Consider the following 18,671-nt stretch of genomic DNA (forward strand, 5'->3'; position numbering starts at 1 on the left):
CTGTCTCAAGGGCCATTTTTCCATCTGAATTCTGCGGCCCTCAACCTGACTGTGTGGCCATTGAGTCCTGGCTCCTAGCGTCCTCAGGGTTATCTCAAGATGTCATTGCCACCATGAGACAGGCCAGGAAATCAACGTCCGCCAAGATCTACTACAGGACTTGGAAGATCTTCTTAGCCTGGTGCTCGGATAGGGGTTTTGCTCCCTGGCCGTTTGCATTGCCCACTTTTCTTTCCTTTCTTCAATCAGGATTGGACAAGGGTTTGTCTCTTGCCTCTCTCAAGGGACAAGTGTCGGCGCTTTCAGTGTTTTTTCAAAAGCGTCTAGCCAGACTCTCGCAGGTCCGCACGTTCCTGCAGGGAGTTTGCCACATAGTCCCACCTTACAAGCGTCCGCTAGAACCCTGGGATCTTAACAAGGTGCTGACTGCTTTCCAGAAGCCACCTTTCGAGCCGATGCGGGAGATCTCTCTATCTCGCCTTTCACAGAAAGTGGCCTTCCTAGTGGCAGTCACTTCACTTAGGAAAGTGTCTGAGCTAGCAGCGCTGTCATGCAAAGTCCCCTTCCTGGTCTTTCACCAGGATAAGGTGGTCCTGCGTCCGGTCCCGGAATTTCTCCCCAAGGTGGTATGCTCTTTTCATCTCAATCAGGATATCTCCTTGCCTTCTTTTTGCCCTCATCCAGTTCACCAATGTGAAAAGGATTTGCACTTGTTAGACCTCGTGAGAGCACTCAGAATCTACATTTTTCGCACGGCGCCCCTGCGCCGTTCGGATGCGCTCGTTGTCCTTGTCGCTGGCCAGCGTAAGGGGTCTCAGGCTTCCAAGTCAACCTTGGCTAGGTGGATCAAGGAACCGATTCTTGAAGCCTACCGTTCATCGGGGCTTCAGATTCCTTCAGGGCTTAAAGCCCATTCTACCAGGGCCGTAGGCGCGTCCTGGGCTTTGCGGCACCAGGCTACGGCTCAGCAGGTGTGTCAGGCGGCTACCTGGTCGAGTCTGCACACCTTCACTAAACACTATCAGGTGCATGCCTATGCTTCGGCAGAGGCTAGCCTAGGTAGGCAAGTCCTTCAGGCGGCAATTGCCCACCTGTAAGAGGGGGCCGGTTTCCGGCTCTTTTTATCGAGGTATTCTGTTACCCACCCAGGGATTGCTTTTGGACATCCCAATTGTCTGGGTCTCCCAATGGAGCGACAAAGAAGGGAATTTTGTTTACTTACCGTAAATTCCTTTTCTTCTAGCTCCTATTGGGAGACCCAGCACCCGCCCCTGTTCCCTTCGGGCTGTTGTTCTTTTGTGTACACATGTTGTTCATGTTCAATTGTTCTTTTGATTAATGGTTCAGTTCTCCGAACATCCTTCAGATTGAATTTACCTTAGACCAATTTATAAGTTTCCTCCTTCCTGCTTTGGCACCAAAACTGAGGGGCCCGTGATGCACGGGAGGGTGTATAGCAGAGGGGAGGGGTTACACTTTTTAAAGTGTAATTACTTTGTGTGGCCCTTGGAGGCAGAAGCTATACACCCAATTGTCTGGGTCTCCCAATAGGAGCTAAAAGAAAAGGAATTTACGGTAAGTAAACAAAATTCCCTTCATTGAATTGTACGGAAAAGTGTACTGTAAAAACACTTTAAATATTGGTTTTCAGTAGCCAATAACGTTTGGGAGCCTCCCATTGGGCGTTTTTAAAAAAATGAATCCTTCTAAAAATGGATAAAAAAAATGATGTGCTGGATCCATTTCTTTTCGCCAGATCCGCTAGTCTGATCCATTGAAAAACGTATTCGTCGCATCAGTTTTTCCACAGTCTGTGACGGATCTGCCAACTTATTGTAACTAATTGCAAAAAACTGATGTGTGAAAGGGGCCTTAGTTGACTGCTCCTTTTGCCAAATGTTACTTATCATAGAGGTTTAGTCAAGTAGGAGGTGGCGGTGCTCTGTGAGAAATAGAGCTGGAGTGACAGGCTTTAGATCTGATAGCTCTTCTACCTCATTTGCATATCGTAGATGTGAAGCCTCTGTCGCTCCGGTTATATTCCCTGCCCAGTGCCGCCATCTACTGCCTCACTGGCAGCATTTTATTCTATGTAATTTTAGACAAAAAGCCATCAGTGAAGCAGGAGGAGGCAGCGCTGGGTGGGAAGTGAACCTGGAGTGACAGAGGCTTCAGATCTATAAATGGCTCCTCAGCCAAATTTTGCATTTCAGTTCAAATTTTGATTTCTCAGTAAGGCTATGTGCGCACGTTGCGTACTAGCCCTGCAGATATTTCTGCAGCGATCTGAAGAGCACATGTGCGCTTTAGATCGCTGCAGAAATGTCCGTAGTGAGCGCCGATTCCATGCGCTCTGCCTGCAGCTCCTGCCATAGACAGAGCAGGAGCTGCCGGCAAAGCGCAGGAAAGAAGTGACATGTCACTTCTTTTTGCGCAGCGCTTCGGCAGTAGCCGAAGCGCTGTGCTCTGAGACGCCACGTGCGCATGGCCCCTGCACAATCTCCATAGACTGTGCAGGGGACGCAGGACGCATGCAGTTACGCTGCGCTGCAAAGCGCAGCGTAACTGCATGAATTTACGCAACGTGCGCACATAGCCTAAGAGGACCGGCCATGTATAGGTATTGCTGGACTTGTCTTTGAAAGAGCTACATGAACATATACATAGTTTAAAGGGAATCTGTTGGTAGGATTTCACCCATCTTTCACACTAAAGGGGTAGGCTGGGGTTTGATTTAAGTCACTTTGTGCCTGCAGACTGCCGAACTTTATCACTGCGCATTTCGCACCCCGTACGCAGTGTGGGTGACCGGTCATGTGACTTCACCTATGTGGTTAGCATGCTTTTGGCCATATATCGTCTGGCTTCTCTAAATTTGAGAAGTAACCCCACAAAGGGACAATAAACACCTAAAAAACCAAACCAATGACAGATCTTACCAAGCACAACTCCAGAATAGGATCTGCTGCCTCCAAATGTGAAATATAATTATGTAAATCATAATTTAATAGGTGAGAAGTAAAGAGCAGCAATATCTTTATCAAATCTAAATTGTAATCCGCCTAGAAAATAGGGCAGTGAGAATAACTACATTGCCGTGTCTCTTGGGTACGATGTGGTCCCTGCGCCACTCACAGGTGCTTCTATGTGGATTGAAATGGGGTGAAAGCACAGTTGGCCTTTAATTAATTTCTTCATGTTTTTGCAATCCCCAGAACAATGTGACCATGCTTCTAGAAATAAACTACAGGGAAAGGATGCTTACAGTCTACAATGAGGTGAAGAAGCGCCTGGACTACCAACTGGCTCTGCAGAATCTCCTGCGCCTCAAGGAACAAGACCATATGATCAACTGGGTGGAAAAGGGTGTGGTGCAAAGCATTACTCCGCAGCAGGTACAGTGATTGGTCTCCAAGGACAGGCGTATATCAGTCTGTATGCAGATCGCAGTGCCCGGTCAAGCTGTGCGACTCTACTTGAACTTACATTCTCATATGTCACAATGACGCTATATGTACAGATCAGTCCGGGCTCTGCTGTCTATATACGGCCCGTGAAATGTGCTCTATCAGATACCGGCCTGACGCAACTATGCATGTGCAGTCTTCTTTGGGGTCACTATATAAAATGTAATGCAAAGGTAGATAGGGTTACTTATTAGCAATAAAACCCCACTTGCCGGATCAGGATTGCTGTCGACACTTATTGGAAAGCTTGCTTCACACACAGATGTGGTGTGTTTTTGTTTTTTGTTTTTTTTTTTGTTTTTTTTTTTTTGTTTTATGCTTTAAAGTAGAATATATGGCTTCACCAAACGGTCATTTTTCTTCCTCAAACTAAAAAAATAATGCCAAGTTTGAATATTGGGTCTGCTTTGATCTTGGTATCCTTTTATACAGTAAGATTTGGGTACACTGACTCTTGTACAGTCCAACTAAAAATCCATTCTATATAATATACTTATAATCTAATACAGTTGTGGTATCAGCAAACAGATGGATTTAATCAGGACCCGCTCAGATGAATAGGACCATTTCATGTGAAGAGTCCCTAAAATTTTGTACCAAAATCGATGGTCTAGTCATTAAATGAACTTTTGCAATAGTTTTGTCAAGTCCTGGCAGTGTAACGCCTCATTCAGATATACAGGTATTATTTTTCATATTTAATAAAAACCAGACCAATTGTCATCAGTGTGTCCGATTTTTACCGCCAGTTTCATATATATTATTTTTTTTTTTTTTTTCAACGTTTTTTTTCTTTATCGTTCCTTTGGGAGACCCAGACCATGGGTGTTTAGCTTCTGCCTCCGGAGGACACACAAAGTACTACACTTAACAGTGTAGCTCCTCCCTCTGAGCTTATACACCCCCTGGTAGCCAGTCCTAGCCAGTTTATTGCTTTGTGTCAGGAGGCATACATCCACACATGCATTCTCATCTGATTTGTTTGACTTTTGGAAAGAGTTTGAAGAAAAGCGGGTCCATGTCTGGACTCCCGGCATTAGTAAAGGATAAGCTGGGCTCAACTACTTCGGACCTGGTGCTCAGGAGAAAAAATAGTCCATATACAAATAGAGAACCCCGGCACACAGTATGGAAGGAGGATAACAGTCAATGGTTTTTGTTGTATGTTCTAGTTTTATTAAAAAAAATGTTTTCACAACAAAAGGAAGTTGCAATACAGTCCTTTCATGACAACAAGGAGTTGCATTAAAGTCCGACGTTTCGGCTCTTAATCGAGCCTTCACCAGGGACATAAAGGTACCGTACTGATGTTGTACAGAATGGGTCCTATGCACAACACTAGGAGATGAGAAACTGAAGAATTCAAGAGATCAAGGGTCTTTGTGGCTCCAAGTAAAGAAAGGTCTCCAGTGGATAATACTTACATTATGAACAGTTATTAAGTATTACAAGCATAAAAATAAAAGTAGAATTCAAATAAAACCTAACAAATAACCTCATACTCCCTATTGAGACCTGAAGGTTCCAGGGTTTTGAGTGTATGGATCCAGTAGGCTTCTCGTGTCTTAAGTTTAGTGATCCTATCACCCCCTCTCCTGATAGGGGGGACATGTTCTATGACTTGGAACCGTAATTGAGATATGGAATGATTGTGAGTAATGAAGTGAAATGGTATGGGTAAAAGTGTTTGTTTACAGCGAATTGTGGATTTATGTTTACTAATGCGGTCTCGGATATGCTGGGTTGTTTCCCCAACATATCCGAGACCGCACGGACACTTGATCAAATAAATGACGAACGAGGACTCGCAGGTAAAAAAACCCTTAATCGGGAATCGTTGGCCTGAATGGGGGTGCGTGAAGGAGTCACCCTTAGTAATGTTAGAACATTGAGTACAATTCAAGCAGGGGAAGGTGCCCTTGCGTTGTGGTGTTAGGGTGAGTTGAGTAGAAGTGGGTGTGGCTGATCCGATGTCAGCTCATACTAGACGGTCCCTTAGATTTTGAGGTCTTTTATGGCAAAAGAGTGGTGGTTGACTAAAAGCAGGAATGGAAGGGTAAGATTGCGACAAAAGAGGCCAGTATTTACGTATAGTGTCTCTAATTGGGGTGTTGAAAGGATGGTAGGTTGAGACAAATGGAATTCTAGAGACCTCCTTGTTAGTCTGTAAAATCCGTGTAGCTGACGGAGATTGTCTGGAAATGTGTAAGGGATAGCCTCTTTCTTGGAATTTGCGAGACATTTCATCATGGCAGGCTATGCGAGTATCGGGGTCAGTCACAATACGGGCAATTCTGTGGTGTTGTGAGAGTGGTAGAGAGTCCTTTACATGCCTAGGGTGGCAGCTAGTGTAATGCAAAAGACTGTTTTTGTCAGTGTCCTTAGTATAGAGATCAATGGAAATAGTACCTGTGCCATCCAAAATTACGGTAGTGTCCAAGAAATGGATGGAGGTGGGATCCTGATGGAGGGTGAAAGTCACATTAGGTATACAACAATTTAGAAAAATTAGGAAATTATTCAAAGTTTCGGCTCTGCCTCGCCATATGACGAACACGTCATCTATATACCTTTTCCATGCTACAACATGTGTTAGGAAGAGTGGAGAGTTATAGATATAATGTTCCTCGAACCAGGCCATAAAAATATTGGCATATGGGGGTGCCATATTAGACCCCCATCACTGTGCCTCTCCGTTGTACATAGAACTGGTCTCCAAAGAGAAAAAAGTTTTGTTCAAGGACTATGTGCAGAAGATCCTGACAAAAGGTATGTTGATGGTCGGAGAGGTTACTATAGTGTTCAAGGAACCAGTTAACAGCCTCTATGCCAAGATGATGATCTATACTGGTATAGAGGCTGTTGACGTCAAGTGTGGCTAGTAGGCAGTCAGCCGGTATGGGCTCCTCCTTCCATACTGTGTGCCGGGGTTCTCTATTTGTATATGGACTCCCGGCATGTCCCTTCTCACCCCACTGTGTCGGCGGTGTTGTTAAGGTTGATTTACAAGGCTGCAGCCTTACATGCCGCGCTCCTTCACCATCCCTTCTGGGCTCTGGCTTGAAGTGGGAGCCAGCACGGTCTCCATGCCTGGCAGGAGTCCGGTCTCCATCCACAGCCCCTTGAGGATTCTGTTGGACCGGAGCACTCATCCCCAGGGACATGGCCCTGCGTCTCAAGAGCTAAGTACCTGAGACGTTTATGTTGGGGGTCCCGGTTCTTTATTGTAAGGGGAGAGTATGCTGTATGTGATTGTTTTAACTTTTCCAGCGGGTTCTCTAGCTTTTGCCTGAGAACCGCGCAGATGGTGCCTGCTTGTCGGCCTCGCTGCTTAAATTTAGGCCGCTAATCTCTATAGCCCTCCAGTTCCCGCTCTTTTATAGGAACGCCCTCTTCTCAGGCAGAGTTCACTCTGCTCTGGGACATCCTGCATTCTGCATCTCTGCTGAGGTGCTGCGACTGGGGGACCGGGCTTCGGGATCTGGAGGGCCCACAACACCGCGCTCAGCGGTCTGGTAAGCCACAGCCGGTCTCCGGTTGTGGACCTCTGTATATTCTCCCTGGGGTTCATTCTCTGCAAAGCCCCCACTCCAGTAGCATGTCTCACACAAGGAGCAAGGCTCTGCATGCACTGCATGTAAGCTCCTGCTGCCTGGGCCGAGCACCTATCCACATTGTGATGTCTGCTCTAACTTGGCGGTGCCACAGCCTGGAGTCTCACCCCCAGTGGTCTCTCAGGCTGCTGCTGCACCTGTGATTGAACCCCCGGCCTGGGTAGAGTCCTTTTCTAGGTCCATATCCCAGTCATTTGCTGAGTCCATGGGGCTTTTGTCCAGGACTTTGATGAATATGCATCAGCCCCCCTCACAGGGTGCCTCTAATACTCTTGACAGAGGACTCCTATCCTCTGACCTCCGTCCATCGGAGCTCACGGAGGATTCATCATCTGATCCCAGACCCCGTCCTTCTAAGAGAAGGCGCAGGGTTTCCTCCCCCTCCTCATCCCACGGCTCTGTCTCAAGAGCTGACTCTCAAGATGAGGAGGATGCCCTCACTGGGGGCTCGGAGGCTATGTATCCCATCGATTTCTCTGAGGGTGACTCAGATCTTAGTGATTTGATTGCTTCTATTAATTCTGTGCTGGATCTCAATCCGCCAGTGTCAGAGGAGCAACTCTCTTTGGCAGAAAAACATCAGTTTACCTCGCCTAAGAGAGTGAGGAGTGTGTTCTTTAACCACTCCAGTTTTCAGACCGCTGTGACCAAACCCAGGGCCTGCCCTGACAAACGCTTTCCAAAGCGTGGTTCTGATGACCGGTTTCCATTTCCACCTGAGGTGGTCAAGGAGTGGTCTCACTCCCCAAAGGTAGACCCTCCGGTGTCTAGGCTATCAGCCCGGACCGTTGTCGGTGGCTGACGGCACCTCACTTAAGGATTCCACTGACCGTCAGATTGACTACCTGGCCAAATCTGTGTATGAAGCTGCGGGGGCCGCGTTTTCCCCGACTTTTGCAGCAGTGTGGGCTCTCAAAGCCATCTCTGCTTCTCTAGAGGAGATGCATTCCCTCACCAAGGAATCTATGCCTGAGATGGTTACCTTAACTGCTCAGGCTTCAGCTTTTTCATCTTATGCCATGTCTGCCATGCTAGAGGCTGCTCACCGCACTGCGGTGGCTTCAGCTAATTCTCTTGTTATCCGCAGGATTTTGTGGCTTCGAGAGTGGAAGGCAGATGCTTCTTCCAAGAAGTTTCTTGCTGGGCTCCCTTTTGCTGGTTCACGGCTGTTTAGTGAACAGCTGGATGAAATCATTAAAGAAGCTACTGGCGGGAAGAGTACTTCCATGCCACAAACCAAGACCAGGAAACCCGCCCAGGGTAGGAATCAATCGAGGTTTCGTTCCTCCAACTGGTCATCCTCTAAGCCTTTCGCCTCGTCCGCTAACTCAGCCAAGGATCAGAAATCCAACTGGCGCCCAAAAGCGCGTCCGCAGAAGACCGCAGGAGGTTCTGCCACTAAGGCAGCTTCCTCATGACTCTCGGCCCGCTCCAGCCACGTCCTTACTCGGTGGCAGGCTCTCCCACTTTGGCGACGCTTGGTTAAAGCAAGTCTCCGATCAGTGGGTGAGAGACATCATTTCTCACGGCTACAGGATAGAATTCTCTTCCAGCCCTCCAAACAGATTTTTTTCTCTCAACTCCCCCCTGCTCCAAGGCCGCCGCCTTCTCGCAGGCCGTGGCGTCCTTGCAGGCAAACGGAGTGATTGTCCCAGTTCCCGCTCAGGAACGGTTCAGAAGTTTTTACTCAAATCTCTTCCTAGTTCCAAAAAAGGACGGTACCTTCCGGCCCATCCTGGATCTCAAGCTTCTCAACAAGCATGTCCGGGTGCGGCATTTTCGCATGGAGTCTCTGCGATCAGTCATTGCCTCTATGACCCAAGGAGAGTTCCTGGCGTCCATCGACATCCGAGATGCCTATCTACATGTGCCAATCGCAGTGTCACATCAGCGTTGGTTACGTTTTGCGATAGAGGATAATTTCCAATTCGTGGCTCTCTCGTTCGGGTTAGCCACGGCCCCTCGGGTATTCACCAAGGTCATGGCGGCAGTGATTGCGGTCCTGCACCTCCAGGGGTTAGCAGTGCTTCCTTATCTGGACGACCTTCTGGTCAAAGGGTACTTCCAGCGCAGACTGTCAGCGGAGTGTTTCGCTCACTCTCGCCACCCTAGCCCAATTCGGGTGGATTGTCAAATCCACTCTGACTCCGACCCAGAGTCTCACGTACCTAGGGATGCAGTTCGAGACTTTGCCGGCACTTGTGAAGTTGCCCTTAGATAAACAACTGTCACTCCGGTTGGCGGTGCGCTCTCTCCTGAGGCCCCGCCGTTATACCCTCAGGCGTCTGATGCAGGTGCTGGGTCAAATGGTGGCCTCCATGGAGGCGGTTCCCTTTGCCCAGTTCCATCTGCGTCCTCTGCAGCTGGACATTCTCCGCTGTTGGGACAAGCTGCCTTCCTCCTTACAGAGGTTAGTGGCTCTGTCGCCACGGACCAGGAGCTCTCTTCAGTGGTGGCTTCGACCCCTCTCACTGTCCCAAGGGCGCTCCTTCCTGACTCCGTCCTGGGTGATTCTCACCACGGATGCCAGCCTATCCAGCTGGGGAGCGGTACATCACCACCACAGAGCACAGGGCACTTGGACTCCGTCCGAGTCAGCCCTTTCAATCAATGTGCTGGAAACCAGAGCTGTGCTTCTAGCTCTCCTAGCCTTTCACCACCTGTTGGCGGGCAGGCACATTCGAGTCCAGTCAGACAACGCGACAGCGGTTGCCTACATCAATCACCAAGGCGGGACACGCAGCCGCCTGGCAATGTTGGAGGTCCAACGCATTCTTCAATGGGCGGAGGACTCCAAGTCCACTATATCCGCAGTCCACATCCCTGGCGTAGAAAACTGGGAGGCAGATTATCTCAGCCGTCAATCCGTGGACGATGGCGAGTGGTCCCTGCACCCGGCAGTGTTTTAGTCAATCTGCCGCAAGTGGGGCACTCCGGACGTGGACCTAATGGCATCCCGTCACAACAACAAGGTTCCGGTTTACGTGGCTCGCTCCCACGATCCTCAGGCCTTCGCCGCGGACGCTCTGGTTCAAGACTGGTCCCAGTTTCGTCTGTCCTACGTGTTCCCCCTCTAGCTCTCTTGCCCAGAGTCCTGTGCAAGATCAGAATGGAGGGCCGTCGAGTCATCCTCATTGCACCGGACTGGCCCAGGCGAGCTTGGTATCCGGACCTGCTCCAACTGTCCGTGGAGATGCCGTGGCATCTTCCGGACCGTCCAGACCTGCTCTCGCAAGGTCCGTTTTTCCGCCCGAATGCTGCGGCACTCAAATTGACGGCGTGGCTCTTGAGTCCTGGATTTTGACGGCTTCTGGTATTCCTCCTGAAGTCATCTCCACTATGACTTGGGCCCGTAAGTCTTCCTCCGTCAAGATCTATCACAGGACTTGGAAAATTTTCCTGTCTTGGTGTCGCTCTTCCGGCCATTCTCCTTGGCCATTCTCGTTGCCGACCCTTCTGTCTTTTTTACAGTCCGGTCTGCAGCTAGGACTGTCCCTCAACTCTCTCAAGGGACAAGTCTCAGCTCTATCAGTGCTGTTCCAGCGGCGTCTCGCCCGGCTGGCTCAGGTCCGCACCTTCATGCAAGGTGCATCTCACATAATTCCGCCTTATCGGCGGCCCTTGGATCCCTGGGACTTTAACTTGGTCCTCACGGTATTGCAGAAACCCCCTTTCGAGCCCCTTAGGGAGGTTTCTTTGTATCGTCTTTCTCAAAAGGTGGCCTTTCTAGTTGCCATAACTTCTCTCAGGAAAGTCTCTGATTTGGCTGCGCTCTCCTCGGCGTCACCTTTTTTGGTTTTTCACCAAGACAAGGTAGTTCTCCGTCCGACCCCGGACTTTCTTCCTAAGGTGGTCTCTCCCTTCCACCTTAACCAGGATATTTCCTTGCCTTCCTTCTGTCCGGCCCCTGTTCATCGCTTTGAGAAAGCGCTGCATACTCTAGATCTGGTGCGTGGTCTCCGGATTTATGTGTCTCGCACCGCTGCGCTTAGGCTGTGCACCTCTCTTTTTGTGCTAACCACAGGGCGGCGCAAGGGTCTCTCTGCTTCTAAGCCGACCTTGGCCCGTTGGATTAGATCGACCATTTCGGACGCCTACCAGAGTACTCAGGTGCCTCCCCCGCCGGGGATCAAAGCACACTCGACCAGAGCTGTCGGTGCCTCTTGGGCTTTTAGGCACCAGGCTACGGCTCAACAAGTCTGTCAGGCTGCCACTTGGACTAGCCTGCATACCTTTTCGAAGCACTACCAAGTGCATGCTCATGCTTCGGCAGATGCGAGCTTTGGCAGACGCATCCTTCAGGCGGCTGTCGCCCACTTGTGAAGTTAGGCTCCGCCTACTTCTTAGTTTTTTCTGTTTATTCCCACCCAGGGACAGCTTTGGAACGTCCCATGGTCTGGGTCTCCCAAAGGAACGATAAAGAAAAAGAGAATTTTGTTACTTACCGTAAATTCTTTTTCTTATAGTTCCGTATTGGGAGACCCAGCTCCCTCCCTGTTGCCTGTTGGCAATTTTCTTGTTCCGTGTGTGATCACCGGCTGTTGTCGTGGACAGTCTCCGGTTGTTCCGGTTCTTACTCGGTTCTACTTGTGGGTGGCTATTCTCCTTCAGCTTTTGCACTAAACTGGCTAGGACTGGCTACCAGGGGGTGTATAAGCTCAGAGGGAGGAGCTACACTTTTAAGTGTAGTACTTTGTGTGTCCTCCGGAGGCAGAAGCTAAACACCCATGGTCTGGGTCTCCCAATACGGAACTATAAGAGAGAATTTACGGTAAGTAACAAAATTCTCTTTTTTTTTTCCTTCATGGGGCCCAAAGGCTTGAATTGATGAGTTTGATTAGAAACTTGGGTCAAAGTCTTAAGGGGGCTTTACACGCAACGATGTCGTTAACGAGATGTCGTTGGGGTCACGGAATTCATGACGCACCTGCGGCCTCATTAGCGACGTCGTTGTGTGTGACTTGTACGAGCGACCGCTAACTATCAAAAATACTCACCTGATCGTTGACACGTCGTTCAATTCCCAAATATCGTTGCTGCTTTTGGACGCAGGTTGTTCGTCGTTCCTGAGTCAGCACACATCGCTACGTGTGACACCCCAGGAATGACGAATAACACCGTACCTGCGTCCTCTGGCAACGAGGTGGGCGTCACTTTCATTCGGCTGCTCTCCGCCCCTCTGCTTCTATTGGACGCCTGCCGTGTGATGCCACACGAAAAACCCCCTTAGAAAAGAGGCAGCGACGTCGCTAGGCAGGTATGTGTGACGGGCGCTAGCGATATTGTGCGCCACAGGCAGCGATTTTACCCGTGACTCACAAACGACGGGGGCGGGTACTTTTTCGAGCAATGTCGCTGCGTGTAAAGCAGCCTTTAGATATATCCATGCTTTAGGGTGACCAACTTCCTGCTAAAAATACACAGCAATGTGAGCACCCCATAATATTATTACTTTACCCCCTAAATCACTGTACTGCCTGCAAAATTATTTTCTCCAACGAATCTCCATTCAGATAGTTTGGGACAACAGGACATATGATTACCCTGAGAATGAAAAAGTGATCTGTACCATGAGTCCTGTGTCATGCCAACAGTGAAGTATCCTGAGACAATTCATATGTGAAGTTTCTACTTATCCCATGTGTGGGCTCTTGGTTTTGCCTGAGGGGACCGTTCCATGAATGAGATCTAACCTCTTCCAAGAGAAACGTTTCCGGACGATTCAAATGCAATTTGGTTATGAACAGTACTTTGCCAAAAGGCTTGGTGAACAGGGCATTGAAAGTTTGAATCCATCACCTGGAAACTCTTGAGTTCTCAATCTCCCTGAGAAGCTGCAGTCTATCCTCAACCAGTGGGAAGACCAATAAAACACAGAAATTGATAAACGGCAAGCACTGATGAGATAAGAATGTGTTGTCATTACTGATGATCGGCACTGCTCATTGCTCGGTCGGGTATCTGGGTACTCGCGGAGTTCAGCTGAGTATTGCTAGTGCTTGAGTACTTTGTCCCTGAAACAATGACCACAACGCACAGGCTTGCTTCGCTGCTTGATGTGTGCAGGCCCCCAGAGGGAGCTATTCACAGTCCCTGAACGGCTCTCCCAGGGGAGAAGAAAATGTTCTCTGATGTAGTGTGTCAACAAAAATAAAAAAAAAACCAAGCCTGCCCTTCCTCCTGCTGGAAATGCTGTTTATGGCTGGCAGTATGTGGGTGCTGGTCGGAGACCTGAACAGGCCAGTCATTGACTTTTTATAATGCTCGTTACTTGTGTCAAGCTCTTCCACCTAGAGTCAGGTAACCAGCATTAGAGTTGTCACTCAATTCACCAATCACTAGTTGTCATCAGTCAAGACTTGGCTGGGGCTTTTGAAATTTGTGTAAAATCTAAGTTCACCAATACATGTGTGGGTGTTTTTTTTTTTTTTTGTTTTTTTTTGGTTTTTTTTTATATCCTGATTTCATGTGAAAGCTGACAGCGGTTTGCATAAATAGAAATTATCCCCCATTTATATGATGTTTTCTGTCAATCGGTCATGTGAAAATTGACATGTTTCTGTTTATTTGCAGCAAAAAGAAAGCATCGCCAAGTGTATCGCCGATCTGAAACTCCTGTCCAAGACCGCACAAGCAACAGCTTGATTTTTTTTTTTATTTTATTTTGTTTGGCTGCTGAATTGTACAGATAAGGATCCCAACTGTTCAACTGTACCGTGGTTAACTCTTAAATACATATTTCTCTACACCCTGCTGATTTTTCTGTTTTTGTCTGTTTTTATTTATTTTTTGCTGTATAGATTGTGTTGGTGTTATTGCTTTATCACGTGACTTAGATCACTGACTAAAGGCCCAGTCGCACACGACTTACCAGCGATCCCGTCAACGATACGACCTGATAAGGGTTGCTGGTAAGATGTCACACAGTCAGATCTTCCCAACGATGCAGTAACGATCAGCGACCTGTATAACTATCTCAGCAGGCGTTGGGATCGTGTTAGGAGGTTGTTGGTAGGTGTCAAACACAGCGATGCGTCCTGCCCAGCAAGATATCGCCTTTTGAAGAAAGTGGTCTGGACCATTCAGCAACGACTAGCGATCTCACAGCAGGGGCCTGATCGCTGGTAGGTGTCACACATAACGAGATCTCTGGCGAGATCGTTGGTACGTCAAAGAAAATGTGACTCAGCAAACGATCTCCTTAGCAATCTCGTTGTGTGTGACTGGGCCTTGAGATGCCATATTCATGGCAGATGTTTCTGAATAGTTTTGACACCTGAGATCTATGGCCAGACATAATGAGTGGTCAAAATAATATAAACAACAAAAGTTTAATAGTACAAAATATACAGGATACATTGTGAAAATATTAAAATCAAAGGTGCCTCACAAAAATGAGGGACACATACAATAGTTATGTTATAAAACGTGTGACATCTGAGTATAGTGTCATGCTGGTTACAACATATTATAAAATTATCATGAAGCTAGTAGAGTGCTGACAGTGTATTACAGTGCCTTGCAAAAGTTTCACACCCTTGACATATATTTTTTTTTTTTCGTTTTCTCTGTGTTTCTACTTCAGAACCTGGAATTTTACTGGCTTTTTGCAGGTTTGCAGCAGTTCCTGTCAACAGGCCTACAACTGTGAATTTTTATTTTTTTTGTTTGTGAGGCAAACCACAAGTAGGACAAAATATCTGAAAACTCCAGTGTGCATAACTAAAGTCAGTACTTTTGTAGAGTCTCCTTTTGCAGCAATTACAGCTGCAGGTTGCTTTGGAAACGTCTGAGCTTTTTACATGTTGCCACTGAGATATTTACCCATTCCTGAAAGCAAAACTGCTTTCAAGTTGGGCTGTGTGCGCACTAGAAAATGGATTTTTCTTAAGAAAAATCTACACCCTGCGGCAGAATACCGCACCCATGGCAAAAACCACGGTAATAACGCACCCGTGATATTGCTGCGATTTCCCCCCCCCCATGGGTTGGTACCTGCGTTTTTTTTTTACCATTATCTATGTCAGAAACCGCAGGTACCTGTGGAAAAGAAGTGACATGCACAGCTTTTTTAATTTATTTTATTTATTTATTTTTTATACCCATGGTTTTGCTGGGGAATGACTGCAGAAATCTTACACATTTTCTGCAGCAAATCCGTGGTAAATCAGCAGCGTGCGCACATAACACATAACAACCTAAGATGGTTTCCAGCTCCTTCAAGTTACATGGTTTCCTCTGGTGAACAGCAATCTTAAAGCCTGACCAGAGATTGTCAATTGGCTTTAGGTTTGGGCTTTGACTAGGCCACTCCAGTACATTTACACATTTTCCCCTTAAACCACTCAAGTATTGCTTTAACAGTATGCTTTGGGTCATTGATTTGTTCGAAGGTGAACCCTTCATCAGTCTCAAATCACTGACAGACTGAAACCGGTTTTGATCAAGAGTAACATCACCGATCTCCACCCTTGACTCTGATCATTTTCCCTGTCTATGCTACCAAAAACATCCCCAGAGCGCATGAAGTTGCCACTACCATGTTTCACTGTCGGGATGGTGTTCTTGGGATGATTAGCCATATTAGTTTGGCGACCTACATAGCATTTACCTTGGGGGCAAAAAAGTTCAAGTAGTGTGTCCTTATCTGCGTCACAGATATGTCAGGTCCAGTGTCCCTCCACCCCTGTGAGCTTCACAGGACTGAACAGCAACGAGGGTCTTCAGCAAATCTCCAGCTGTCATAGTAAACCATAGGTCACCCATGTTCAAATCACAGGGGCCTATAGAAGCCGGTGATTGATGCTGCTTTCCGTTTATATGCCACTATCCATTTGATAGCAAAGTTAACTATTTAAGTCTCAGCCGCAGCTTGCTCACTGTGGCTCTTGGGGACAGATACTGACAATATAATATAGCAGTTATCTGCCACATGTGGAGGGAGCTCAGCAGGTTTATGCTACCTCATCTTAGATCAGCATGATGTAGGCAAGGAGATTCTGAATCTGATAATCTATCACTTAGATTACTGAGATCAGCTGTTCTGACAAAATGTGCATTTTTAGCTTTAGTCATGTAGAGGGCTATCCTGCCAACACCATTCTCTCTATAGAGATTGTATATTGACTGTGTGGTGTCAGAGGAGGGGATGTGCTGGACTACATGGCACAACCACCATAGCCATAGTAATGATAGAGTCCAGCTGCTAAAATAACAGCAAATAAAAGATCAGACAGTGACAACCCTGACATGCCTGAACTTTTTTTCTTAACCCTTACAGCATGCTGGCTTCAGCTTATATAGCAAAAACCTACTGACAGATTCCCTTTCAAGAGTCAATATTGACTTTTAGGAGTGCTACATCAGACCACCAATAGGTGGTGCTAGAGTTCTAACCTCATAGAGAAAGGGACTATTGTTTTGATTTTGGCGTTTTCATTGTAATGAGGGAAGTGGGGCACCCACCATAATACACAACCAGGAATGTTGTCTGTTTTGACTATGGTATACTAGTGCTCTAGATATTCTGCAAGACATATATATATATATATATATACACACAGACAAAATTATTGGTACTCTTTAGAGAACTGCACAATGGTCATTTAAAACTCTCCAAAATTATTTGAATTTAAATGTACTGAATATCAAGTAATGAAAATCGGGTATTGGTCTCGAATTCTTATTCAACAGAACCCCCCCAAAAAAAAACCTAATCAAAATGGTCTGAACAAAGATTATGGTACCCTTCGCTTAATATTTTGTTGCACAACATTTTGATGCAATCGAACAATTCCTGTACCTCTCATTGAGACTTCTGCACCTGTCCACAGGTCGCACTCCTCATGCGCAAACTGCTCAGCTCTCTCAGGTGTGACTGTTGCCTCTTCCAGATGTTATGTTTCAGCTCCTTCCACAGGTGTTCAATAGGATTTTGATCACGGTTCATGTATGACCACTTTAGAATAGTCTAATCCTTTGCCATTTTTAGATGTTATAGGTCCTTATACTCTTGGAGGACCCATGACCTGCGACTGAGACCTTGCTTTCTGACGCTGGGCAGCACATTTCTTTCCAGAATGCCTTAACAGTCTTGAGATTTCATTGTACAGTGCACAGATTTGGCAAAACAGCCTCAAACCATAACCAAGACTCCTCCATGTCTCGCATTAGTTAGGTACAATGTTCTTTGCTTCATTTTTACATGTCTATGAACACAGAGCTGATGTGACTCACCAAAAAGCCCCATTTCTGTGTCATCTGAACCTTCTCACAGAAGCTTTGTGGCTTGTCAATATGCATTTTGACAAATTCTAGTCTTGCTTTTTTATGATTTGCTTTCAACACTGGTTTCCTTCTCATTCATCTTTCAATTTTGGCCAAGACGACAACGAATGGTGGGATCTGACACTGACGTACCTTGACCTTGGAGTTCACCTCTAGCATGTTTGGAAGTTGTTCTGGGCTCTTGTAATTTTATTTCTCTGTTGACTTGGGATATGAGGGCTTGTTTTGTTTTAGTTTTTTTTTGAGGGACAAGTTGAAGGTTTGAATGATGACATTCGATTTTTCATTTTACCATAAAACATACTAAAAAGGAAAAGAAACCTTATTGGGGTGGATTTTTTGTTTTTATCGGATTTAATTTTTTTTTTCTAAAAATTTTGGTATCTTTAAATTGTACTTACCTGTGGAAACTATCATGCAAACTTAGAAAGTTGCAAACTTTATAAAAAAAAAAAAAAATCTCAATTTTACTGAGATCCATATCTTTTTATTTTCCTGGAGCTATATGAGGGCTTGATTTTTCTATTGCTTTGCACGGTAAGATGTAGATTTTATTGATGCCATTTGCGGTACATACTGATTTGATTGCTTTTTACATTTTTTTTTTTTTTTTCCGGTGATAAACTGCGTTTCTGCCATTTTATGAATATTTTTATTTTTTTTTAATATTTAATGAAGGAGGGGTGGGGGGATATGTCTCTACTACAAGGATTTAAAGGAAAACATTTACATTTTAACAAACCCCCCCCCCCAATTCCCTTTGGTTACCTGAACCTACAATTTTAATTGAATTTGATAATTATTCGATCGTTTGTTTTCAAAAGACAACCCCTTTTAATGTGATCACCTCTCTGTAGGGACCCACATCAACCGTTGGATCTGGGAATTTTTTGTCCCCAATGGTGATCTTGTATTCCTGTTATAAAATGGTGTGCTAGGTTGTACACTCACCCACCTTTCCATTCATTGTCTATGGTACTGCCTTTAAAAAGCTGAATTTAATGCTAGTCAGCCACATAGTTAATGAATGGAGCGGAGTTCGCACGTTTGGCACTGCTGCTCCATTCTAATGTGGATAGAAGTTCTAGCAAGCAGTCTAACCCCAGTCGATCAAGTTGTCATTGGACAACCCCCTCTAACTATATAATAATTTTGTGTATCAATATCAGTATATCACAAAAGTGGGTACATTCCTCACAATTTTGTAAATATTTTATATCTTCTCATGGGCCAGCACTGAAGATAAGTTACTTTTGATATAATGTAAAGAAATTAGTATGCAACTTGTATAACTGTACGTTTG

General features: G+C 46.2%; 1 protein-coding gene across 1 annotated transcript in view; it reads left to right on the forward strand.

The window, feature by feature from the left end:
* The window catches only part of ATP5PB (ATP synthase peripheral stalk-membrane subunit b), a 54,145-nt gene extending 40,307 nt beyond the window's left edge, over nt 1-13,838 (forward strand). Inside the window, exons 6-7 of the mRNA XM_075335576.1 lie at nt 3,216-3,395; nt 13,655-13,838. Coding sequence (XP_075191691.1) covers nt 3,216-3,395; nt 13,655-13,726 — 252 coding nt within the window. The 3' untranslated portion in view covers nt 13,727-13,838. The remainder of the gene's footprint in view (nt 1-3,215; nt 3,396-13,654) is intronic.
* Nucleotides 13,839-18,671: the final 4,833 nt, after the last annotated feature.

The sequence above is a fragment of the Anomaloglossus baeobatrachus genome, chromosome 2 (genome assembly GCF_048569485.1).
Source record: "Anomaloglossus baeobatrachus isolate aAnoBae1 chromosome 2, aAnoBae1.hap1, whole genome shotgun sequence".
Taxonomy (NCBI): domain Eukaryota; kingdom Metazoa; phylum Chordata; class Amphibia; order Anura; family Aromobatidae; genus Anomaloglossus; species Anomaloglossus baeobatrachus.